Raw genomic sequence first — 26,105 nt, 5'->3', positions numbered from 1 at the left:
GGGTGGAGGAGTGGCCGCTAAGTAAACAAAAACTGCAGGCCCTCACAAAAATACTGGAGGAGGAATTGGCCAAAGGACACATTGTAAAAACAAACAGCCCCTGGAATTCTCCAGTGTTTGTAATTAAAAAACCAGGGAAGGACATGTGGCGACTCCTCCATGATCTAAGGAAAATTAATGAAGCCATAGAAAATCTGGGCTCTCTCCAACCGGGTATGCCATCTCCATCTATGCTACCCCAAAATTATAATTTGGCTGTAATTGACATTAAGGATTGCTTCTTCCAAATCCTGCTCCATCTGGATGATGCTCCCCGTTTTGCCTTCTCTGTACCCTCCATCAACAGGGAAGCCCCTATGAAGCGCTACCACTGGACAGTACTACCTCAGGGGCTAAAATGTTCCCCCACTATATGCCAGTGGTATGTCGCCAGGGTTCTGTCCCCAATGCGTGCCAAGTGGACATCCTGTATTTTCTATCATTACATGGATGATGTGCTGATTTGTGCCCCTGACAGCGAGGTCCTACAAGCAGCTCTGGAGGACACTGTTAGGGCCTTGTCGGTGGCCGGATTCGAACTACAAAAAGAGAAGGTAGAGCTACTGCCACCCTGGAAGTACCTGGGCCTAGAAATTAATAACCGAACGATTAGGCCTCAACAAATTCAGATAAGTAACAACCCCAAGACGCTGAATGACATCCAGAGCTTGTGCGGATCACTAAATTGGATCAGGCCATGGCTGGGACTCACCACGAGAGAACTATCCCCTGTTTTTGACTTGTTAGCAGAAAGGGAGGGGCATGAGGGTTTAAGTTCCCCAAGAGTCCTGACCCGGGAGGCCAGAGCTGCACTCGAGAAGGTCCAAACCACCATCGTGAGTAGGCAAGCCCATCGCTGTCAACCAGGGCTGCCTTTCCGCTTCATCATATTAGGTGAGTTACCCCATTTATACGGTATAATATTCCAGTGGGACAAGGGCCAACAGGACCCCCTCTTGATAATAGAGTGGGTGTTCCTCAGCCACAGACAGTCCAAGAGTATCGCCAGGCCACAAGAGCTGATGGCACAGCTCATAATACGGGCCAGGGCTCGTCTGCAAGTACTAGCGGGTTGTGACTTCACATGTATCCACCTCCCCATCAAAACATCCACGGGGAAAATGACCAAGGAGACCTTTGAACACCTTCTCAGACAAAATGAAAATTTGCAGTTTGCTCTAGACAGCTTCTCAGGCCAAATTCAAATTGGGCATCCTGGCCATCATCTGTTCAACACAGAGTTCAAAATATTGCCAAAAGAATTGCAAAGTAAAAAGCCACTCAAAGCACTGACAGTATTCACAGATGGGTCAGGGAAGTCCCACAAGTCAGTAGTGACTTGGAAGGACCCAGAGACTCCGTTGTGAGAATCAGACATTAAGGTGGTGGAAGGTTCCCCACAAGTAGCTGAGTTGGATGCTGTCGTGAGGGCTTTTAAAAAATTCGATCAACCTTTTAATCTGGTAACAGATTCGGCATATGTGGCAGGAGCAGTGTCTAGAGCTGAACATGCAGTTGTAAAAGAGGTCCCAAATCAGGTCATCTTCAGGTTGCTCACAGAATTAGTACACCTGGTTTCTAACCGTGAGCATCCCTTTTATGTGGTACCTGTGAGGTCACACACGGATGTCCCAGGCTTTATTGCCGAAGGGAACCGCAGAGCAGACGCCTTGGCAGCCCCAGTACAGCTGGGAGGCCAGCCGAACATAGTCGAGCAGGCCAGGCTCAGCCATCAGCAGTTCCATCAAAATGCCCCAGGTCTGGTACGCCAGTTCCATCTGGGGCGTGACCAAGCCAGGGAAATTGTGGCCTCATGCCCCAACTGTCAGGAGGCATCTTTACTAACACTGGGAGCAGGTGTGAATCCCAGAGGCCTCCGCAGATGTGAGGTATGGCAGATGGATGTCACCAAAGTCCCTGAACCTAGGAAGCTCAGGTATGTCCATGTAACCGTGGACACCTTCTCGGGAGCAGTTTTTGCCTCAGCCCACATAGGGGAAAGGGCCACAGACGTGAGAAAACACCTCATACACGCCTTTGCTACTTTGGGGGTCCCAGCCACAATAAAAACTGATAATGGTCCAGCATATACTTCCAGGGTGCTCAGTAACTTCCTGCAGGAATGGGGGGTCCAATATAAAACCGGGATTCCTCACTCCCCCACCGGCCAGGCCATAATAGAGAGGACTCATCAGACGCTGAAGCAGGTCCTCCGGAAGCAGCGGGGAGATGTGCGAGTGCTGTCACCGCACGAGAGGCTCTGCAAGGCCTTGTTTACCATCAATTTCCTAAACTGCTCTTTTGACAGACCGGAACCGCCAGCCCTGAGACATTTCAAACAACATCAGGAGCTCCAGCCAGAGGAGAGGCCTCCAGTATTAGTGAGGGATCCAGACTCTAAAGAAATCCAGGCTCCATTACCACTTTTGACTTGGGGATGGGGATATGCCTGCGTATCCACGCCCTCAGGAGTCAAGTGGATCCCCAGGAGGCATGTCAAACCTTACACACCAGGACAGTCAGTGAGTCAGAGCGATACAGTGCCAGTGGATGCAACCGATGATCCCACCAACCAAAGGGTTGCATCCAATCGCAGACACCGCAGAAAAGGGAGAGACTCAACATCTCCCTAAAAAGCACTTTTCCCACATCTACCTCAGACCGTATATGTCTCCAGGCCGTGTTTATAATAAAGTTGTTGTCCCAGTTCCCCTATCCCCAAACACCCAGGAAAAAAGCAGCACCAGTACCATCCCCAGGCCCTCTCCATCTACAAAGCAGTCACAGCAGCAGAAGAAGCTAGGAGAAGAGGCCACTGCGCAAGAATCCAAACAGAAACAACTGTCTTTTTTATATTATTTAAAGCGGGGAATTGTTGCATCCTGGGTTTGGGTTCAAATTATGGGTTTTTTCTTTGTTAGTTTTCCAGTTCTCTGTACCCTCGTGCATCCCCCGGGTTTTTCCCTAGTGTGGTTTCCATGCCCGTCTCCCTGTTCTCGCGGTCCCACTCACCCCAAAGTCTCGTGTCCGCCCCTGCCGTGTTCCCATTGGTCGCTGTAGTACACGTCATCACCGCGATGTCTGTACCCACTGGGCGGGAGGGCTCCCCGTCCGCCCTGTCCCTTCCCTATTTCATCCCACTCCTCGGCATGCTCGAGGCCATTTGCTTCCGTGCGAAGCTGGGAGCGGCTGCAGCCTTTCCATCGCAGCTCTCTCAGCCGATAAAGCATCCAGCCGCCACGCGGACGGATTTGGACGAATTCCCTGCCTCTTTGTTTCTTCCCTCGCGCCGACGGCGAAGCGCGGCCAACAGCCCACCCCGGAGCGCGGAGGCAAAAGCGCCCGGGAACTGCGGTGAGCCCCGGCCCCGAAGAAAAGCTGAGACGCCCAAGCCGGGTGTTCGAGAGATGACCGGGGCTGAGAAAAGTAACGCACAGCCGCGGATTTCAACCAGAACCAGCAGGATTCTGGACTGAACTGAGGGGATTTTGAAAAGGACCGGCAGAATTTCACACGAAAATTCGGGAATTTCGCCCAGACCCACCCGAATCATGAATCCCGGAGCTGCCCGCAGAGCGCCCCGCGCAGCCGGGGCGTGTCCCGGCCCCTCGTAGCCCTCACCTGCCACCCAGGTGAGCTCATGCAGCTCGGCCAAGGTGTTCGTGTACCACTGCGGGAAGGCGTTCTTGCACCGCAGCATGCGCGAGCGGCACGTGAACATGCACCTGGACCTGCGGCACTTCACCTGCGCGCAGTGCCGCAAACGCTTCAAGATGAAACATCACCTGACGGAGCACATGATGAGTCTATGCAGAGACTCAGGGACATTCTGAGGACACTTTGGGAGCACTTGGGGACACTTTGGGAAGGTGTGTGGCGACGCTGGTGGGGGCGGGGGGGTGAACGAGCCTCCCCTCAGTGCCTTGCAGGAGACCCAGCTGTGATTTGGGGGCCGAAGGGGTCCCCAGGCAGCCCCCACTGTTGAGCACTGACCCTGCCCCGGGGGGCACTGGGACCCCCCAAAAACCGCACCTGCACCCCCTTCAGTGCCTCCGCCCCCCCTCACCGGGCACTGGGACGAGTGGAGACCCCCCCTCTCGGTTTTCTGCTGGTCGAGATGACCCTGAGATTGTGAAAAGTCCTTTTCTCCCAGCCCATGCAGCCAAAGGAGGAGTCGGGATGCGTAGCTTTGCTTCTCAAGGTCGTTTATTTTCTCTTATCCATAACATGCTTTGTCCGCTCTGCTGAGCTCTGTCTGGCAGGTCAGGTCAGTCTGTGGCAGCCTCCCTGCCCTCAGGGCGGTGTTTGCCTTTTACACTAAAAAGTACCTGTACTGTGTTTACAATAACGTGCCAACACCTATCATTCATGTTGCACACTGTGACTCTACCTTCAACCAAGAGAAAAGTGTCACCACCACAGCAAGACATGGAGGGCAAGAAGAAGGAGAAGAAGGTCAGGACACGCCCAAATCCCTCCAGCTTGTCCCCTTGAACCCCTTATTTTAAAACCCTAAAATTCTACTTTTTCACCCTGTGTTAATTCACCTACCACCCTACTCAAACCCTCGTGGCTTGTAATTCCTCATACAACGTTGGCAGTTTTCTCCAGGGGCTAAAACCAAAGCCACAGGCGTTCTTGACACCGTGCCAAGGTCTCGGAGGCCCCTGCCAGGGGCTCGAGCCATCCAGGGCAGCCAGAGGGATGTCCTGGATTCCGACACTTCCAGTCACCGAGCACCGGGACCCCCCCGTGCACTGCCTCACCCCGTTAGATGACCCCCCTTAAAATGCTGGGACCCCTCCTGATCCATGAGCCCCCCCCCCCAGTGCAACAGGACCCCCCACTCACCGCCCCTCCCCCATCCATGGGAACCCTCCCAAATCACAGCAGCACAAGGAGAAGAAGCCAACACCATCCCCTCAGCCAACGGGGATCACCAGGACCACGGATCACCAGGGCTCTGAACAACAAGGGTCACTGGGGATCATCCAGCCGGAAACTGCCCATGGGGGATGGAGCTGGAGCAGCGCATGAAGCGCTTCCCTCACTCCAAGCTCTTCCCTCACTCGGGGCACTAACAGGGCTTCCCTTACTGGTGCCTCCCTTGGTGTCTGGTCAAGTGAGAGCTCCTGGAGAAGCTCTTCCCACACTCCCCACACTCGTAGGGCCTCTCCCCGCTGTGGATGCGCTGGTGTCTTCTCAGTTCAGAGCTCCACCCAAAGCCCTTTCCACATTCCAAGCAGGTGTAGGGCCGTTCCCCAGTGTGGATCACCTGGTGCCGGATCAGGTCAGAGCTCTCTCTGAAGCTCTTCCCACACTCCCCACACTCGTAGGGCCGTTCCCCAGTGTGGATTCTCTTGTGTCCGATCAAGTTGGAGCAGTGGCTGAAACCCTGCCCACATTCCAAGCACTCGTAGGGCCGTTCCCCCGTGTGGATGACCTGGTGCTGGATCAGGGTGGAGCTCCGGCTGAAACCCTGCCCACACTCCCCACACTTGTAGGGCCGTTCCCCAGTGTGACTCCCCTGGTGGCGGATCAGGTGGGAGCTCCTGGAGAAGCTCTTCGCACACTCCCCACACTCATAGGGCCTCTCCCCGGTGTGGATGCGCCGGTGCACGGTGAGGTGGGAGTTTTGCTTGAAGCCCTTCCCACAGTCGGGGCAGCGGAAGGGCCTCTCCTCTGTGTGAATCCGCTCATGGAGGAGGAGAGTGGAGGTGGTGTGAAACCTCTTCCCACACTGGGGACACTCGTAGGGCCTCTCTCCGGTGTGAGTCCCCTTGTGACGGATCAGGCCAGAGCTGTCTCTGAAACCCTTCCCACACTCCAGACACTCGTAGGGCCGTTCCCCAGTGTGAACCCTCTGGTGCTGTATCAGGGTGGAGCTCTGGCTGAATCCCTTCCCACACTCCCCACACTCGTAGGGCCGTTCCCCAGTGTGGATCCTCTGGTGCCGGACCAGGCTGGAGCTCTGGCTGAATCCCTGCCCACATTCCAAGCACTTGTGGGGCTTCTCCCTGCCATGAGCCTTCTCCACCACCTCTGAGCTCCAGCTGGATCTCCGGCCGCCTTCCTGGCTCAGGGGGGCTCTTTACTCCCCACAGCTTCCTGGGCTGGGTTTGCAGCCCCTCCTCCTGCAGGATCTCCGGGGCTTTTCCTCCTCCTTCATCCAGAAACGCCCTGGGAATGAAAAATCCTGGTTTGGGGAAAAAACAAGAGGAGAGCAACTTGGACTGGAGGTTCCTCCTAGCCACACTTCATCTCAGGAAGTCATTGGGAATCTTGTGTCTGTGAGAACCTCCAAAACACCAAGATTCAGCTCAAAGATCCTGTAAACTTCAAGACACAGAGCAAAAACTCCCCAAACCTCTCAAGTCAGCAAAAAACCTCCTCCAAAAAATAAAGATCCAGCTGACATATAAAACCAAAGCAACAACATTTAGCCCAAGCAAGCTCAGAAACACCAAGATTCACCCCGTGAAAATCCTGGATCCCCCTCCACAGTCACCTGCTGCATGTGGGGGGAGCAGCGCTCCTGGGGCTGGGGGGAGGCTGCAGACACAGGGAGGGGTGGAACCTTGTGCTGCTTCCTGTTTCTGCTCCTCCTCCTGTGTCTCTGCTCTTCCTCACCCTCCTCTTCCTCCTGCTATTCCTCCTTCTCCTGCACAATCCCACCTTCTCCTGCCACGTCCATCGTTTGACCATTTTGTTCCTCAACCCTGCTTCTCCTTCCCTTCTCCTCCTGCCCCCAGGCCCAGCACCCACTGCCGGCTCCCTCTTCCCCCCAGACCCACAGCATCCCAGCGCAGGGGCAGGGATGGAGCTGGGGCAGGTCGGGCTGGGGCAGCGCTGGGCTCTCGGCCGCTTCCACCCGCACTCGGTCCCCACTGCAGCCGCTCCCGCCAGGACAGCGCGGGGGGGCCCGGCCTTGGCGCTGCCCCACTCCCACCTCCCCAAATTCCCCTCGCGGGGGCGATGGGGACGAGGGGGGGGCGCAGGTGGGCTCCAGGTGGGGAACGCTGGGAGCTGCGAGTCTGCCTGGCAACTGGTGAGTCATCAGCGCCCTGCGCTCTGATTGGCTGAGCTCTGCCTGAGGGCTGGGGCTGCAGCAAAGAGGGGACACCCTGCTCCAGGGGGGATGTCCCGAAAACGGGGGACCCCCATGAAAGGAACAAGAGGAAAGTGTCTTTACAAACAGATGCTGTGAATCTGCTCCGAGATAGGGCCAGGCACCTGTGCATAAGGAAGTGACAGGAGAAGCCATTGGTTTCAGGAAATGTTATCAATTGATGACACAGACTGCTGCTCAGCCAAGGTCCTGCTCAATTCATGAACTTCCAGAAGAACAACAAAGACTAGACAGAGCCAGGAATATCGTCTGCTATACAATACTGGGGTGCATATGAAGGGAGTATGTACTAGGTGGATTGGGAAGTCTGCACCTCTCAAGTACTTCAGCCAGGGGGGAAAGGGAGAGGGAGATGTGGCCAGGAGAATTGGGATGAAAAGGAGGCTGTGTCCTCCAACAACTGCAGAGATCCCATGGGGAATGTCCCATGGCCTCTCCCATTTCTAGGAATGAAATTACTTTTACAGGACTCCTCTGTCTGCTTTGTGGACAGAAACCTCTGCTGATGTCAATTTTCCCACACACCCTGGGGCTCATCCAGAATTCCTTCCACCGTCCGGGGCGGCGGGCAGGGAGTGCAGCTGAAGGTGCCTTACCCACTTTGGGTGATCGGCTCCCTTGGCTGGCGGCGGCACCGGGAATCAATTGGGGACCCGGGAGTGACCAGGAGACAGACGAGGGACACATCAGGGGGGTCTGTGAAGAGTCAGCAGGGAGAGAGCACTGAAAATCTCAGCAGTGAGTGCACTGGGATCTTCGGGGAGTGAACATGGCAGGGAACCCAGGGAGAGGAGAAAAGGGAAAGCCAGGGAGGGGTCCTGGCCAAAGGGATGATGATCCCAAAATGTCTCTGAAGGGTCCCTTGGGAGAATGTTGAGGTAGTTTGCACATTCCCCCAGAGGTAATTAAGGACATGGACACCCAGGGGAGCAATAAGGGAAGTGGAGAAGGGATTTGGACAACAGGGGATGGATGGTGTTGGTGTGCTGGGAAGGGATCGGGTGAAGGGCAGTGTGCAGCAATGTGGTGAAGGAAAGAAGCAGCAGGAGGAATCTATGTGGTAAGAAAAAGGATGATTGAAAAAAGAAGGAAGAGAAAAATACAGAGGACTGGGATGTATTTCAGCACTGTTCTATGCTCAGAATTTGCCAGCTGATCCAGATCCTTTCCATCCTGGGATTCCAGGAGAGGAAAAGAAGGAGGTCAGGATGTCAGGGGGTTTCTCTGTGGTGGGCAGCGGCAGCACCGGGCACGCAGAGGTGCAGGACCGGGAGCACGGGCTGGGGGCCTGTGGGGAGCTGCGGGGTCGGGCCGGGGCTGTGGGGCAGCCGGGGCTCATCGCCGGGCGCTGCCTGACCCCACCAGCCCCGGGCAGGGCCGGCAGCGGCCCCCGGCCCCCAGGAGCCTGCGGGACGCCCCGGCCGCTGCCCGGCCCCGTGGAGCTGCCGGCCCTGCCCGCCGGGGGGGCTGCCTTTGGACACTGCGGCAGGACAGGGACCGGCTCTGGGATACGGGCTGGGGAGGGGACCCTGAGCATAAGGAGGAAAACAAAGACACATCTGGGAAATGCAGATTGTACATGGAAGGATCAGGATTTTCTACTAAGCATTTGCTTTGGGTCGCTGGAGAAAGGAAAGACTTTGCACAAAGCTCAGCAGCTCTCAGAGGATGAGCACCCACAGGCAGTGAGCGCGGCTGCAGGAGTGGCAGAAGAAGGCCCTGGAGCACTTGGGCACAAAGGCACAGCAGCTGAATGCAAGAAGGGATGAGCAAAAGGCCAAGCTGAAGGCAAAGGCCATGGCACAGCTCCTACAGCCCCTCTGGGATCAACCCCAGGACCCAAGGGGCCCCGGCAACCAGGGGACGGGGTCGGCCACAAGCACCTGGCAGAGGCATTGCCCTCCTGGGCAGGGGAGAGCCCACCCAAACAGCCCCTGGGAAGGAGTCAGGGCTGTAAACCAAGATGCCATGGGCACGGCTTTTGCCGTTGGCTTTGGCAAGAAGAGGAGCCAGACCCAGGGCAGATATTCAATTCTCTCCCTTGCAATTGATCTTGGGAATTCCTTACCCTGGTAATTCTCCACCCCGTGCAGGGTGGGGATAAGGGATGGACATTTAAAGCAGTCTGTGGCCAGAGTCCTGTCTCTTGTGAAATCTCTCCCACAGGAAGCTGGGCTGGCACAGAGCCTGCCTTGGCACTTTGCTGTTCCCAACATCCAAGCAGGACATCGGGCCCTGCCTAAGGAGGCCAAAGCAGCACCACTGGTGGCCAAGTGGCGTGGCCCATGCCAAGTGTCCCTGAGGCCAGAAACAGCCCCCAGCACAGCTGAGCACGGGGGGACCCCTCAGCCTGGGCTCCAGGGCTCTGAAGCCCCGGAGATTTGCACTTCCCGCCTGCAGCAGGAGCATGGGAGGCCCCCACGGAGCCTGCACTGAAGGCAGCGCAGCAGCAGCCAGGGCTCCACAGCGGGGCAAGCCCCTGGGCCTGCCCACACATCCTCTGCTCAAATCCTCTGCCTGGGCACCCTCCTTTGGCATCTCCAGCCACCGGGGCCAATCCTTGCTGCCACTGCTGCAGCTTCAGTGCTTTCTGGGCCTGCACTGCCACAGCTGCTGGCGAAGACAACGGCACAATTCCACTCTGGGTCTCAGCCACACTCACACACTGCGCTGCCTGGGATTGCACTGATGGAAAATACACCAGGTCATAGACTTGAACATTTCTAACATTTTATTTCCCTACTCAGCCTTGGTTTGCCTTGGCCTCGGGGAAAGAAATGGTAAAGGTTTTTTTAAGGGATGCTCCACCCCTCAATGGAGATGAGTTTAACATCTCAACACACTGGGAATGGCCCAAAAGATACCCACAAAGATAACGCCCAGCAGCAAACAGCAACCAACACCTACCCCAGACACTGCCCCCGGCAGAGCTGGAGACACCTGCTCTGGAAAAGGCTGAGAAGGAAATCCAGCAGTTCCGATCTGATGAACAGCAGAAGCCAAGAAATCCGGGTCCAACAGGAACCCAAACACTAAAAACTGCACAACTTGAAACTACAGAACATTAAACCAATGGATTTAGATTGGTTCAGACTGTATCAAGTTTGGGAAAAATCCAGTTAAACCCACGTGTCATGGAACGATTTTCTCTGCACACCCGGGCTATGTGGGGATGGAATGATTTCTGCTGCACATCCTGGCCAGAATCAAGGAATGCCTTGACTCTAACACTAAACATATTGGTGGAGTTTTTCTATTTCCTGAACTTTCAGTGCAAAATTTATAGCAGAAGAGTATTTTTTGTAATTATCCTACTTCTATATTGCTGGTTAGGTATGGGTCAGGAATGAGAGAATGAGTGTTTACTCCGAGGAGCAGTAGAAAAAACTTAATTGGCTTGGAATATTCTTGTGTATGTTTTTGTGGGACATACCAAAATTTTGGTCTGGGTTTTTCGACGTTCACCTTTAGGCTGCATTTTGCAAAACGAGAAGAGATTTAAAGGTGACCCTTTCACTCATAAACAGTAAATAGATGATTTGAAAGAAAAAATAAAAAAAGCAGCAGGTTCTGAGGGGGGACAGGAGAGGCCGCTGGAGGCTGCTCTGGAAGAGAAGCTGCATTCCAGGCAGCCAGCAGAGGAGCTTTAGAAATGCAAATTAACACTGCTTGGGCAAAGTGGGGACAATGGACCTGGCTCTTCTTGCCTGGGGCAGGAATTGGGCTGATTCCCTCTGCCCCTCACCCCAAGCTCTGCCCGCCTGCACAGATGGAATCTGCACAGCTGAAGGCAGAGCCCATGGTGAGGATCTCTGACTCTGCAACAGAAATGGGTGAAGCTGCAAAGGGAAACAGCAAATGGAGAATGTTGTGAAAACTTCACTAAAATAAGGGGGGATCATCCCTGTGCCCAGGCGGATCGGGAAGTCTGAACCTTCCAAGTCCCTCAGCCAGTGGGCAAAGGCAGAGGGAGATGCGGCCGGGAAAATGAGCATCCAAAGGAGGCAGCGTGCTACAACAAGGGCAGAGAGCGCATGGCAAATGCCCCACGGCCTCTCCCTCTGCTCAGCAATCGAGTCACTTTGACAGGACTCCTCGGTCTCCTCTGGCCACAGAAACCTCCGGTGACGGGAATTTCCCCGCACGGTCCCGGCCACGGGGCAGCCACCTCTGTCCCAGCCACAGCAACCGGGACGAGCCAGCGCTGCTCCGGCAGCGGCTCCTGCCCAGGCAGCGGCGGGAAGGAGACCGCGGGCAGCCGCTCCCGCAGCGCCCTCAGCCCAGGGCCGGCACGGGCCGGACACGGCACCGCCAAGCCGCCGGAGCCCCCTGCCGCCCCCTCCGCCCGCAGCGAGCCCCGAGCCCCCGCAGAACCCGGCGCGGCTCCCACCTGCGCCGGGGCCGCCTCCGAGCTCCGCCAATGCCGCCTCCCCGCGCTCCGGCCGCTGCCGCCGCTCCCGGGCCCGCACAGACGCTCCGCCAATGGCGCCGCTGCCGAGCCAGGGCCGCCCTCAGGCCGCCAGCGGGGCCGTGCTTCGCCCCGCTCTCACCCATCAGCGCGCCAGAACCGCGACTGACGGACAGGGAGGAGGTGGCCTCGGCAGGGGCCGCCCCTGGGGTCCGGGTGCTTGCGGCCACCAACGAGGAGGAGGCGGCCACCGGAAGGGGCCAGCGCTCGGAGGTGGCCCTGGGGCCCCTGGAGCACTTGCTGGCCGCGTGGAAAAGAGCCAGGTGTTTCGTCTGGGGGATGTGTCGCCGGCTCGAGACCATCGAGGCCATCCTGCAGGGAACAAATGAGGCGTCCCCCGATGTCCTCAGGGACTTGGTGGCCAAGGCGGCCATGGCCGAGCGGCTGTGGGAGGCCAGTGCCCGCCTGGCCACGTGTCACCTGCTGGGGATACTTGGGGACATCTGCAGGCTCCTCGTGAAACCCCCCGGTGGCTCCGGTGGCCCCAGTGGCCGCACAGTGGCTGAGCGGAGCCAAAAAGCCATCGCGGACATCCCGAGGCTGCTGCAGGGACAGTGATGTCACCGCAGTGATGTCATCGGAGTGATGACATCATCGGGGACATCGCTGCTGTCACTTGTCCCCTCCCTGCGCAGGCTTTGAGACACATTTGGGGAATTTTCTGTGAATTTTCAACGAAATTGTCCAAATGCTGATGGGAATTCCTGGGGTGACATCACTGGGGACACTTGGGGACATTCTGAGCACAATCAGAATGCTTTGGCATTTCTCTGTTGGCTTTTGCATTTCTCTGTTGGCTTTTGCAGGTTCCTATTGACCACGAGCATTTTGCTCTGCTGCTCAATACTGATTTTGATTATCGATAATTCCTTGCAGCTGCTCGCTGGCACAATAAAATCTCAGAGTTGGCACAGACAAGTCCAAGGCTGTGTGAGCTTTCTGCCAGGTTTTGGGAATCCTTGACTGTGAAAAACGCCAATCTCTTTTAAAAAATTTTTTAAAGCTTCATAGTAATAAAAATAGTCATAAAAACCGGAATAAAAGTGAGAGCAATGACAATTTGGACAATCAGATTTAGGACAATAAAGGACAATAAAAAGCAAAGAATTACAGACGTCCGGGTGGGTTTGGGCACTAAGCCACAAAAACATGCCTGGCTAACAAAGGGTTAACCCTTAAAAGCAATAGCCTGTTGCATATTCAAATATCTCACCCACGCTGCATAAATTCTTTTCAAACAAAGGGTGTTCTCTGCTTTTTGTCAGCTTTTTCCCCTCAATCCCGGTGGCTCATTACAGACAGAGGAGAGGTGTAAGAATGTTTGTCTTTTCCCAGAAGGAGGCAGTAACTCTTGCTGTTATCTCCGTGGGAAGAATTTCTTAATTATCCTACCCATTCCTTGAGCTCGTTACAAAAAATATCTTACATCGCATAGTTTCTATTTTGACATTATGTCATAACCCAAAACTGCATTTCCCACACTACTTCAAAAGGATTAATACAGTTCTACAAAATAACTGTGCAGCACAGCACACAGAGTATCCAAGTTAATATTTGCCAAGAGCCGATCATTCAATCTGCATTTTTCACACTGACAAATCCATTGCTCACATCCCTGGGCCCCCCCGGTCCCGGCGCTGCTCCCGGGGGTCCCGCGGCTCCGGGGGGTCAAAGGGGAGGGGGCGGAACCCCCGTGATGGGTGGGGGGCACAAAGGGGGGTCCGGGCCCGGTGCTCGGGGGGGTCGGTGCTCGAGGGGGGGTCGGGGGCACTGAAGGGGGTGCGGGTGCGGTTTTTGGGGGGTCCCGGTGCCCGGGGAGGGGGGGTCAGTGCTCAGCAGCGGGGGCTGCCAGGGGACCCCCCCGGGCCCCCGAAACCCCAGCCGGGTGTGAAAAACAAAGTTCACTCTTGGAGATTTGTAAAAGTTTGATAAGGGATAAAAAAGGGTTTTGGCGCTCGGCCAAAGAACCCGCCCTTAACTTAACCCTTCGTTCTCCGGATCCGGTTCCACTGCAGGGCTACAAACACATCCCTGAGTTTTGACATTATTCAAACACTCCCGGGAGCTTTGGATGTTCCAGGAACTCTTGTTTGGTTCTCACCTCTGACTTGTCTGCAGGACATTCTGCAGATTAAGTCAATACATTTGATTTCTTCTCCTGGTTCCATCCTGTTGTTTCAGAGCCCCTGATAAATTCATAAACGCTTCTCAGGTTTGTGTCACTGTTATCACCTGGTGAGGTTGGTCCGCAGATGGGAGAAACAATGGAATTGTTTTACACCCGAGTCAGTCACACAGAAGCATTTTAACATTGCATAGTCTCTATTTCAATATTTGTTATTGATCTATTTCATATTCATCTATTTTTAATATTTGAAGGCCTAGGAGAGAATATCTATTTGTTACTCTAGCATTAAATTGGTTACACGGTGCACACATAAACGGATCGATTTTATTGTACCAGCGAGCAGCTACAAGGAATCATCAATAATCAATCTCAATATCAAGTACCAGAGCAAAGTCCTTGTGATCAATAGCAACGCGCAGAAGCCAGTGCAGAAATGCAGAAGCCAATTATTCCATTGTCATTCATAACCCGGCTCTGCTGCAGCCACAGCAGAAAGCTGCCTCTGCTGCAAGGCACCGAGGGGGGTCATTCACCCCCTGACCCGCCCCCGCCTCCATGAGTGTCCCCAGAGCGTCCTCAGAGTGTCCCCAAGTGTCCCCAGTGACGTCACCCAGGAATTCCCATCAGCATTTGGGACAATTTCAATGAAACTTCCTAGAAAATTCCCCAAATTTGTCTCAAATCCCATGTGGGGAGGGGAGAGGGGACAAGTGACAGCAGCGATGTCCCTGATGATGTCACCATCCCCGATGACGTCACAGCGGTGACATCACTGTCCCTGCAGCAGCCTCGGGATGTCCTCTGTGAAAAATGCATATTTTATGATTGGCTTTTCTCAAATATTAAATTGAATACTTGTTGCAAGCACATTTCTCTCTCTCAGGATTTTTATAAAGGTGCACAGAGAGAAGTGAAAGAGAAAACAATTTCTATTTCTGCTCCTTGTTTTTCTCTTGTGGAATGTGTTTGGAGAGTTGTTTACCTGGAGCAAATGCCTGGTTGGATCACGGTGGATTGTTTGGGCCTGATGGCCAATCGGATCCACCTGTGTCTGGGCTCTGGAGAACAGGGTCACGAGTTGTGAGGGAGTTAGATATGACAGTTAGAGAAAGCAGCATGTAGTTTTTAGTATCCTCTTTTATATAGTATATTGATGAATCACAGCATAATTATAATAAAGAAATCATTCAGCCTTCTGAACTAAGTCAGACATCATCGTTCTTCCCATTGGGTTCGCCGACATCGACAACAAATATTATATGTAATATATTGATTAGAAGTGCTGTATTAACATTTTGATAGAATGGTAAATGTAGTTTTGTAGTTAAAATGAAGCTTTAGTAGTTAAAGTAGAAAATGTGTATGTGTTTTTTTTAAAAAATAATGAGATACTGGCTTCGAGATAACAGTCACAGAACACCCAAATCTTCCAGAGAAGAGGAATTTATGGGTTTCTTATCAGAAGAAGCTAATTTCTTCAGGCCTTGCTCAGATTGGAAGACGCCGTGGGGATTAAAAGAAGGAGTTGACATATTCCAGAGAGAGTTTCTTATTTTAAATAGAATGTATGCATAACCATGAGGTATGTATGAATATGCAACAGTGAATGGATCTTAAGAGTTATTCCTTTGTTCACAAAACATGCCTGTCCTAGCGTAAGTGCCCGAGAATATCCAGACGTCCGTAATTCTTTGTTTTTTATTGTCCTGTAATAAAACGAACACTAAATTTTTATTACTCTAATTGTATTACTATTTTTATAACCATTTCATTATCATTAAACTTTTAAAAGTTGTAAAAACAAGTGATTGGCGCTTTTCCCGCTGCAGCACTTATTAACATTCTAATGCAAAACACGTAGCATCCACTTCAATACTTTGCAAAAGCCAAAACTATAATGTATGTTTTTCACACTGTCCACAAACTAAAATATCATCCATGAATGATGTTCTGAGGATTTGAGCAACACAGGGGCCAGGGCACTGGCCACAAAATGCTGACAAATTATACTACAGCAAAAGTAGTTAAAAATCATTACAAACTGTACTGTATCAAAATCGTTTAGATTAAGAATAAGTTGCAGAAGTCAAGACGAAATAGCAAAAGCCACCAACTACATAGTTCTTTATAACAAACCCAGGGCAGGTTTTTCCCTTGCTCGGAGAACTTGGGCCTTCCCCGGGCCCCTTCTGCCCTCTTGCAGAGCCAGTGGCATTTTCCACCACCCACAGTTTGTAACCAAGAGTCGGGTGCAGCCGAGAAGGCTCCAAGCGCCTCCTTCCAGGCTGACTCTGCAGATGCCGAGGCTGCTCTGGGCTCTGCCAGGGCTCTGCTGGGGCTCAGCTCTGGGCGAGGCTGGGCCCGCTCTCCCCTCACATTGCTCCGGGCAGCTGAGGCACACAGGGAGAAGGAAGGGACACGTCAAGGGAGTTGAGGTTTAAGAGAGTTTTTATTCAAAAACTGCCATACCAAACAGGCTGTCATAAGAGCCATAACAAACAGGCTGTCCTAACTACCTTAACCAACTAGCACTGCTAACTACCATAACTAACTAGTTGTCCTAACTCACTACTGTAACTAAAAGCTGTCCTCCAGTGCTTCATCTCCTCCTCTGCTGCCTCAGTTGCTTTGCTGCAGTGATCAGAGGGGTCAGGCTGGAGAGAGGCTTGGCTGATGATAAAAATGGGTGCTGCCCAAAGGAGAAAAAAGAAAGAAATGAACCGTTACTTTCCAGAGTCAACTTCCTCACAGGCTCTGTTGCAACAGGACAAAGGGAAATGGTCTGAAACTCAGGAGAGGGAAGCAGGCTCAGATGAGATCTAAGGCAGAATTTTTTTAGCAGGAGAGTGGGGAAGCACTGACAGAAGGTGCCCAGAGATGTGGGAGGTGCCTCCTCCCTGGGAACATCCAAGCTCAGGTCAGGCAGGGCTCTGAGCCACCTGAGCTGCTTGAAGATGGCCCTGCTCGCTGTGGGGCCCCAGGTGCAGATGACCTCGAAAAGCCCCTGCCAAGCCAAACCAGGCGAGGATTCTGCTTGCTTTGCATGTGGAAAGCAGCGAGACCGGAGACCATCGGAGGGGGCCCCACAAGAAAACCCCTCCCTGGCGCTGCTGCTTCCCCTGCAGCCGCTTGGCATTCACCTGCAGCAGCTCCTGGGCAGACCAGCGCCGCTCCTCGTCCGGCTCCAGGCTGCACTCGAGGAAGTCCCGCAGCAGAGCCGACAGGCGCCTGGGCTCCTGCAGCTGCGGGGTCCCGTTCTGCCGGATCAGAGCGCGAGCCTGCAGGAAAAGCAAACTCAGCGCTCTGCCAGCTTCCTTCCCACTCACAAGTGCTCACATCGACCCTGGCTTCCCAGCCCCAGCTCCATGGGCACTTTCCTCCCTGGCAGAGATGCTGCTCACAGCTCATTTTTCTATGCCAACCAAAAACCCCAAACTTTGGTGCTGCAACAGCCATTGTAAAGAGCTGGTGCACTTGCTTCACATTTTCAGGTCATCCTCACAGCCAGAAGAACTTCAACAACGTAAATCCCTAAGCAAATTGTGTCTGGAGACTGCAGAATATGTGTCTGTGTTGAGGCTCCAGTCCTCTGGGAATTCCCTTCCCCATGTGCAGAAACCTCCAGCTGCTGCTCCCAGTGCAGGGTCACCCTGTGCTCACAGGCCTCTGCAACCACGGAGAATTGGCCTCTTACCATGGCCCTCGTTTCCTTGAAGTAAGGAGGTTCTCCTTCCACCATCTCGATGGTCACAATTCCAAAGGACCAGATGTCCACCTTGGGGCCGTAAGGAGAACTGGTGACAACTTCTGGGGCCATCCAGTGAGCAGTGCCCACCATGGAGCTGCGCTGGTCCTGCTCAGGGCTGAGCTGAGCGCTGAGGCCAAAATCAGCTGAGGACAGAAGCAAACACTGTCAAAGGCAGCTGGAATGAGGAAACCAAGCACAAAGACTCCCCGCTCTCAGTCTGAGAATGCAGCAGTGAAGTCAGCTGGAAAAGTCCTCAGGGCTGTAGCCAAGGAAAGATGGAACTGAACTGGACCCTTAAAGAAACCCTCAGCTTTCGTGCAGTTGCTTTTACTGATTCCCTTGCAGCTTTAGATTCCAACTCCTGCCCCTCTGGGAGGGCCATTGCCAGAGCAAAGGCACCCCTGACAGCCTGCTCCTCTCCTGAGCTCTCTGCAGGGTCAGCCGCTCTCAGCTGGCAGCAGGGGCCGGGCAGTGCCCCCAGCAGCCCTTGTGGGGCTCTGGCCGTCACTGGGAAGCAGCCCCACAGCCGCACCCCGGGAGCGCCGTGCCTGGCCAGGAACACCCACCCAGCTTGACAGAGCCGTCCATTCCCAGAAGGATGTTGGAGCTCTTCAGATCTCTGTGGATCACCCGGTTCGAATGGAGGAAATGCAGGCCCTGCAGACACTGAGAGAGAACAAGAAACACGAGGGTAAAAACCAATGGCCGGAATATATCACACAAGAAAGGACAGTTTAGAATTCTGCCAGCAGCGACTTTGCTCTGACAGGCCAGGAGTGCAGTGCAGACAAGCTCCAGGCAAACGGTTCAGGGCAAAGCTGAGAACAGCACATCAAATCCAAAACAGACAGAGAGTGCCACAACAGCAGGAAAGAGAACAAGAACAGAGTAGAAGTGCAGTGCTGCTGGCAGGCCGTTCACTGCAGGGGCTCTTTCTTCTCCAGCTCATAAAGACAACAGAGAAACAAAGCCCTGAGCATGGAGCCACTCCTGCTCTCACGCCCTCTTGGGAAGGACGATCGTGTCCAAGGCATGGCAGTCACAGGCAGGATCCCTCACCTCCCGACTGACAGCTGCCATCTCTCCTTCAGCCATGCGTGTCTGTCTGACAACGTCCTGCAAAGTTCCTCCATCCATGTATTCCATCACCAGCCAGAGATCTCCATCGACAAGGAAGCTGGAAGAGGAAAGCAGTGGCATGGAGACCAATGTGCAGCGCTCAATTCCCCCATGGAAAAGCCTGGAGTGGAGGTTTGTTGCCAGGTCACTTGTCAATGAGGACAGAATCCGATGGAGAGACATTCCTGCCAGGCTGCACAGCCCTTGGGATCTGCACAGTCTAAAGGAGGAGACCCCTGTGAGAAAGGAGAGGCCTGAGATGGCAAGCAGGTGAAAAATGCAGTTTAGCAAAGGCCCAGATCAATGTGGAACCACAACACTGGCCCCCAGCTGGTTCAGCTTCTGAACTCATCAGTTCCACCCTTCCCTGCAGAACAAGGCAACACAGCTCCCAGGGTTATCCAGGGGAGGAGGCCGGGCAGCACTTGGGACAGAAGGGGTCAGAAAACCTTTCAGAAAGTCCCTTCAGAAACAGGCAAGGCCAGTGACAAATGGGCAAACGAGGCATTTCTGGGAACAAGAACCTGGTCTTCCTGGCATCTGCAGCAATGGGAAAGGGCTGGGAAGAAGAAGCCAAGGGAAATAATTTCTGCTGTGGTTTACCAGCACTTGTTGTAAGACACAGAAAACAGGGTCAGCTTGAAGGGAAAACCAAACCAAAGCAACAAAAGCACACGGAGGGAGTGAACTGCCAGGCTGTTGTTTTGGGAAGATACAGCTGTGTCAGGCATTTTCAAATCAGGCTACAGACTACGGATGCCAGGAAAGGTTAAGGCAGGGCCCGGGCACGGGATAAGGCCTGAAGCACTCACCTGTCCAAAGAGCTGACAATGTTGGGGTTCTTCTTGTCCTTCAGGAGCAGGAGCTCATTCACAGCTCGTTCCCTGTTCTGCCCTCTCAGACTCATTTTCTTTATGGCCACCTGAAGGGACATTGCAGACCTTTAACTGGAGGAGTCTGTGGCAGGAGGCCGCAGCAAACACGGAGCGAGTCTTTTTGGGGCGACGGAGCCCGGCTGTGCCAAACTGCCTTGGGATGGGACACCAGAGCTCAGCAAGTGCCATTCCCACAGCCCATTGCTCTGCTCGCTGGGGGCTGCTTACAGGACACATGGCCAGAGACATTTGGCCTTGCAGGCTCTGCAGAAATGGCCCCTCAGCTGTCAGCCTCCAAGCTCCAACCACATTCTCTGCACCTACAGTCTTCTCAAATGGCCTCAACACTCTCATTATTATTCAAACACATTTTGCAAGCAGGAGGTAATTCTGGTTCTGTGCAAACAGAGCAAAACAGCCGGGAACCCTTTAGCAGTTCTATGGGATTGGGTCATGATTTCAGATGCAACTGCTCTGGCTGGGGTTGCACAACAAAGCAAACACACACATCCATTGCCCTGCTTGCATTCCTTTGGGCACTTCAGAAGGACCAAGTCTGTCCCAGCTGTGCTCTGCAGGCTGACACGGCTCTGCCTGCAGAGGAGCAGCCTGTGCAGGAAAGCTCTGCTGGCCCCCAAAGCTGCAGCCACAGCTCCCAGCAGAGGGGAGAGCCCTGGAGAGCTGCCAGACGTGCTGGGCGTGTTGACACTGACCTCTCCTCCAGTGGCCCTGTCGAGTCCTTTAGAAACGGTTCCGAAAGCCCTGGAGACAAAACAGCAGAGAAGAAAGAAGCAGCGCTTTAGGCCCTGGCAGTGAAAGCCAGCCCAGACAGGAGATCTCTGCTGCCTGCAGCGTTCACAAGCACCTGGGGGCATCGACCCTTCCAACAACAGCACAGCAGCCACCAGCCCTCTGCCATGCAAGGTGTGCCAGAGAAAACTGAGACCCAACACCAAGGAATTGGGCTGGGGCAAATCCCAAATGTCCACGCTGCACTGCTTTAGTTCAAAACCTGAAGTGAGCAATGGGTGTCTAAAGAACTGGAAAAGAATGCATTCCATCCTTTCCCATTTCCTGCCTAAGACCTGCAGGATCCACAAGGGCCCTGCCATCAGGCAGGTGATGCATTTTCCCCCAGAGTGCATCAGCTCTGTGTCTGTTACTGAATGTATGGGCTCTACTACCTGTGCTAGAATAGAGCACTTATTAGTTCAGCTCTGGTTTCTGTTTCTAAACCATTAGGTTGTTAATCCTGACCGGAGGATATTTTTTGAAGCAAAATATTTGAAAGAAATCTCCTTGAGAACTGTTTTCTGACAGTCACCAGATGGTGAGTGGCTCTTTTAGGCAATCCAATTCCAGGGACAGAAGATCTTCCAGGTCCTGCTCCTTGCTGCAGGCAGGACACTGCCAGCCTCAGGGGCCTTTGATGGTGCCTTCGGAGCACAGGTATCAATTCTGATCAGGACTGAGGGACAGCAGGATGGCACCGCAGTGTCTGGAGGTGTTTGGAGCTCTCCTGACTTCTCACTTGATCCTGCACCAGCACAACACCTGGGCCTGCTTGTGCAGAAGTAACTGCCGTGCACTTACCCTTGGCCAATCTGCTCCACTTCCAGGTATTTCTCGGCAGGCTCCGCCAGGCTCACGGTGTTCCCTGAAAGAAACCACGTGGAAGACGCTCCCTCCCAGAGTGAGACCCCGCCTTGCAGCAGAGCCAGAATGCAGCCCCCCTCCCTGGGGCCGTCAGCCCCTTGGTCTCAGCTGGGGAAGGACAAGAAATGACCCTGGCACATTCAGCTGCAGAGCAGCACTGGGTGCAGCTGATGCCGAGACACACACACAGCACCCTGCTCTGGCACACAGGAACAGAGCAGACGTACTCAGCTGCATCAGGCACCACTCCCCTCTCCCCTCTGGCTGCAGGGCTGTGCTGCTGTCAGAATGTTCAGCCCAGGATCCCACAGCCGAGGGAGGTTCAGTGTCCTCTTCCCAAGCACAGGGAGCTTCTCCGTCCTCTTCCCAAAATGCTGCAGGTTCGCCATCATCTTTGCAAGCCAGGGGACGTTCACTGTCCACTTCCCATGCTGGGAGAAGTTCACCCTCCTCTTCCCAAGCCACAAGATGTCCTCTGTCCTCCTCCCACACCAGGAGATGTCCACTGTCCTTGTCCCACACCGCAGGAGCCTCGCCGTTGTGTTCCCACAGCGCGGGATGTTCGCCCTCGTCTCCCAGAGCAGCGGGAAGTTCACTGTCATCTCCCATCACTGAGGGACGTTCACCATCGTCCCCCGGAAGAGCAGGAAGCTCACTGCTGCCTTCCTCCTCTTTGGCCTCCTCTTTGGAAGCAGAGGGAGCCAGAGGAGGTGCTGGTGCTGCTTTTGTGCCCTGTGGACAGACGGCAGCGTGAGGGACGGGAAGTTCTGTCTCAGTTATCACCTTATTTACCCTCAGCTGCACATCCAGCTGCACTAAGCAGAAATTGGGTTCGGAGCTGTTCAAACTAACAATGGGCTAAAGTTGACATTGCCCCTTATTGTTGGGAATTCCATATTCCACCATGGCTAGAGCCAGCAAGCAATGCTCTGCCTGCAAAACCAGACCTGCAGCTCTTCAAAAGCTCTTCAGCAGAAAAGGAGAAAACTCCCAGGGATCCCTTTGCTGCTGCAAGGACACTGGCAGGAACTTTCCTTCAGCCTCCCAGGCTGGCACTCGGCTGCCACATGCCGAGCTCACAACTTGCTGCACAATTCCAAACACCAAAGGTTCCTTTCCCACTCACCGAAGGAGGAGCTGCGCGGGATCCACTCATGAGGTGCCCTGCAAGGGAAGAGGGAACATGAACCAGATGCTGTCAGGAAAACAACTGCCTGTGGTGGGAAATGCCCCGGAGCAAGGCAACCCCGAGGGAGCATTTTGCTTTCACAGCGTCCCTCCAGGAGCCACAGTCCCTTCACACAGCAAGAGAACAGCACAAAATACTGGGCTGGGTCAGCTCTTGGCTGGACAGGCAGTTCCAGGCTCTGCTGCCACAGACTCCCCGCTTGAGGGAACAGAACCCCCCAGGGCTCATTGCAAATGCTGTGCATGCCCCGCTGGCTGCAGACACCCCCTTTTCCAGCTGCAGCTGCTGCCAGGAGCTCTCCCAAAGCAATGGTGTCTTCATGGCAATTTGGTTACAAAGTCAGCTCAGGCCCAGAGGAAGAACAGCAAGCACACAGCAAGCCCAAAGCCACAGCACCGAGGGAAAACCTCGACTTACGTGCCAAGTGGGTTAAAAAATACCCCGCATACGCCACAGAGTACAGCGTGCAAACTGCAGCAGCCACGTGCTGGATCATTTTGGCTGCGCTGCACACGTCTGCAGACTGTAGCCCTGCAAGCACAGAAGGACACCCGTCAGGGCTGGGCTGGCTGCTGAGAATGCCTCGGGCAGGAGGATCCTCCGGCAACGAGCAGTGCCCAGAGCCACTCTGGACACTGAGGCCTCCGTGTGCCACAGCAACGGGAACACCCCGGGGACGTGGCAGTGCTCCTGTGACATCACAGCAGCAGCTCACGCAGAAACCACCTGGAAGGTTCTCCTGTGTCACAAAGGAGCACAAAGAACCCTCCCAGGGCACAGCCTGTTGCCCAAAGGATCCAGGAGGAACTTTGAAAATGCAGCAAACAAGGACACCCCATAGCCCAGTGTCACGATCCGCTTATTGCGGGGTGTCGTGATGGTTCTTTTCACCGATCCCAAAAGTACAAAAGGCAAACAACAAGGGACTATCAGTTAATCACAACAAATGCACCTTTATTAGGGGCCAAAACAGTATATGCGATAGTGGGGATCAGAAAGGAGATAAAATAATAGAGAGGGAGAGAGAAGAGGGGGATGGGAATAGCTTCCAACACAGGCGAGATCTTCAGTGGTCCGGACGATGGGGATCCGTCTGTCGTGTTGGGGGAGTCTCCGAAGTTCTGGTCGACCCGGGGGGTCCAGTTATAGTCCACAGAGGAAAGAGGGGGGAACAAGTGTAACAATGAAAGTCCATTGTAATCGCCACGAGGGAACAGGTGAGTCCACAGAAACCACCAAAGCAAGACGAATACAATAAAGAATAAGTCCATTGAAATTACTGAAGGGAAACAGGTCATGTCATTAGTGGTCAGACCACCAATTTCCCCTCCTCCCTATAGTAGGGGTCTCAGTCTCAGTCCTTGGGAGGAGGGTTCTCATTCTTTATTTGTCACAGTGGTAACGAGGCAGATGAGGGGTCTTCAATGAAGGACCACGGGAATCCCCCCAAAAGTTCCTTGGGCTTAAGAACGGAGATTAGAAGCAGGCCGCGCATCAGGCTGTCCCGTGCTGGGTCCATGTCAGATCTTTGCCAAGTCCTTGCCAACTCCTTGCCAAGTTCTTGCCAGGCCTTGTTCGGAACAGCTAGAATGATGGTTCAGTGGTTCCACCTGCACCGTGTCCTGTTCTAAGTCAGAACTGCAGCGGGGGAAGGGATTCTTTCTCGTGGCAATCGGAAGGCAGAATGGAGAACAAGGGGCTTCAGATGGGCTCTTACACCACCCAGTGACTGACGATTGCCCTCGAAAGATCTTCATCAGCAGGATTCCATGGGGTCGTTGTGGAGTCTTCAGGACTCGTCAAGTGTCGGCAGCACATCCCAGGGAGAAGAGAAGAGAAAAAGGAAAGGAAAGAGAAAACAGGAAACCTAAAACAATCACAACATATTAGTAAGCAAACTATAATTAAATAATAAGCAAAATACAATAAGTATTAATTAAATCAATAATAGTTAAACAATAAATTGTTTAGATAATAACCAGTATTAATCAATTAAACGATAAATTGATCAAAAAGTAAACCAGTATAATCAATATTAAACAATAAGGTAATATATCTAGTATAATCGACATTACTCAGTACAATTTTATAATCAATAAACAAATAATTAAAACAGTGATTAGAACAAATCATAAGAGAAAATTATGTAAAACATATCTTCTAACCTTATAATCTCCTTGTGTCTACAGTCCTGGGAACATCTATAGTGTAAAGGATGCAATGACAGGGAATATCAAATGTACTGAGGCATCACTTATGGTCAACACAAATGCTGTGGCTATGTTTGTGATGGGGTTATAAGTAAAATTCACTAAATTCCACCAGGATTGGAAATCCCTTTCAAAATCAGTGGCACTGTCCCAGACTATTTTCCTAATTTCAGTAGGAAAAGTGCCTTCTTCACCTTCTCTTATAATTGAGGCAGCAACTGACTGCATCCATAATTGAGCGTGGATACAGCTAAGAGCTAAGGAAACATTGCTTTGTGTGGCATTAAGTGCATCAATTATCAATTTGCTATCATTCACATTTATCTTTTCCCAATTTGGTAAAATATTTGATAGCAACCACTGATGTGTTCCCAAGGCCGATAAGGACGATTGCAGTGGTTGTTGTATTTTGGTTAAATCTTTAGTCGTAGAAGTCAGTTTATTCATTAATACTTCTGAATCTATACTATTTAGGATTCCCAATCCCGTTCCCACAACACCGGTTATGTCTCTTGGCACCCGGTTTTTAGGAGGGTTCCACTGTCGCAGCCAGGTTGTCCAGCCCTGAAAAGAGGTTTGCAAAAAGGGTGAACAAGCTGGTTGTATTTCTGAGACATTATTTTGCATCAGCAATTTAACTTGTTTAAGAGACCGTGCCGGATTAAATAATATCTGTTGTTGGCCGGTTTTCCTGATTATATATGGTCCAACTTCAAAAATTTTCGGGGTAAGCATAACTGGTGGTTGAGCTCGAGTGGTGGTGGTGGTGGTGGTGGTATAAACCGTAGTGGATTGGGCTACAGCATTTATTATGAACTTAAAAGAAAGCCCTTCGGTGTTTTTTCCCCATAAGCAAACCACTTCTGCAGTCTGTGTTAATGTAAAATTGTGCCAACAATCCTGTATGCTTGGGTGCGTGCAGACTTTTTCCTGCTTGTCTGTTTGACCTATTTGAACACTGATTGAGGTTGCCTTACTATAAGCAGTTTTGTTAACCATTCGGCATCCTATGCTAATTTTCTCCCCCATTATCCCTTGAAGCTGCCAGGTTTTGTATTCTTTCCATTCTTGCCTGGTGTATGTGTGATTATTATGCATGACAAGAGTTATTAGATTTAAATCTTTTACATTTCCCATGTATCCGGAAAAATAAACAAAAGCTTGGGACCAAGGTCCTTCGGTAAAGGGGCTTTCCGTCCATTGGGGTATGACTATTATATTATTATTGGTTGTAGCATTAATCTTAAATTTGTAAACCAGGCCTTGCAAACTAAATGGGTTAGTCAAGTTGTTTTGCCAGCTACATGTCACATAAGTGGTTTTAGCTAAAGTAAAGCTATACCAGCAATCAACAGATTCATTTTTGCAGTCTTTTGTAATTGCAATATTGTTAGTTCGGCGAACTGCGGTATAATTACCAATATATTCTTGACGGCAGCATAGGGTAAGGGGAAATATTTTGGCACACTCCCATTTCTTGGTAGGGCATAATTTTGCTGAAGGGATTTTCAAATAATTTTTTCCTCCTGGCTCCATAAAATTTC

The 26,105-nt window shown here is 52.6% G+C and overlaps 1 protein-coding gene and 1 pseudogene across 1 annotated transcript; one reads left to right on the top strand and one right to left on the bottom strand.

Annotated features, from left to right (window-relative positions):
- Nucleotides 1-26,105, top strand: part of LOC137464098 (uncharacterized) — a 1,364,046-nt pseudogene that overhangs the window by 1,125,795 nt on the left and 212,146 nt on the right.
- On the bottom strand, nt 5,116-6,733 carry LOC137464077 (zinc finger protein 418-like). Its single transcript, XM_068175390.1, has 3 exons — nt 6,715-6,733; nt 5,790-6,108; nt 5,116-5,714 (listed from the first exon to the last, which is right to left on the bottom strand). The coding sequence occupies exons 1-3, from the start codon at nt 6,731-6,733 to the stop codon at nt 5,132-5,134; spliced, it is 921 nt and encodes a 306-aa protein (XP_068031491.1). The 3' UTR covers nt 5,116-5,131.

The sequence above is a fragment of the Anomalospiza imberbis genome, chromosome 36 (genome assembly GCF_031753505.1).
Source record: "Anomalospiza imberbis isolate Cuckoo-Finch-1a 21T00152 chromosome 36, ASM3175350v1, whole genome shotgun sequence".
NCBI classification, from domain to species: Eukaryota; Metazoa; Chordata; class Aves; order Passeriformes; family Viduidae; genus Anomalospiza; species Anomalospiza imberbis.
The sequence above is the reverse complement of the archived record's forward strand: the minus strand, read 5'-3'. Positions and strand labels throughout refer to the sequence as shown.

What these genes read in the sequence shown, in the direction of transcription:
- LOC137464077 (XM_068175390.1), bottom strand. An exon ending in ACCGGAGAGAGGCCCTACGA is followed by an intron (nt 5,715 to 5,789) that starts GTGTCCCCAGTG and finishes CACAGAGGAGAG; the next exon opens with GCCCTTCCGCTGCCCCGACT.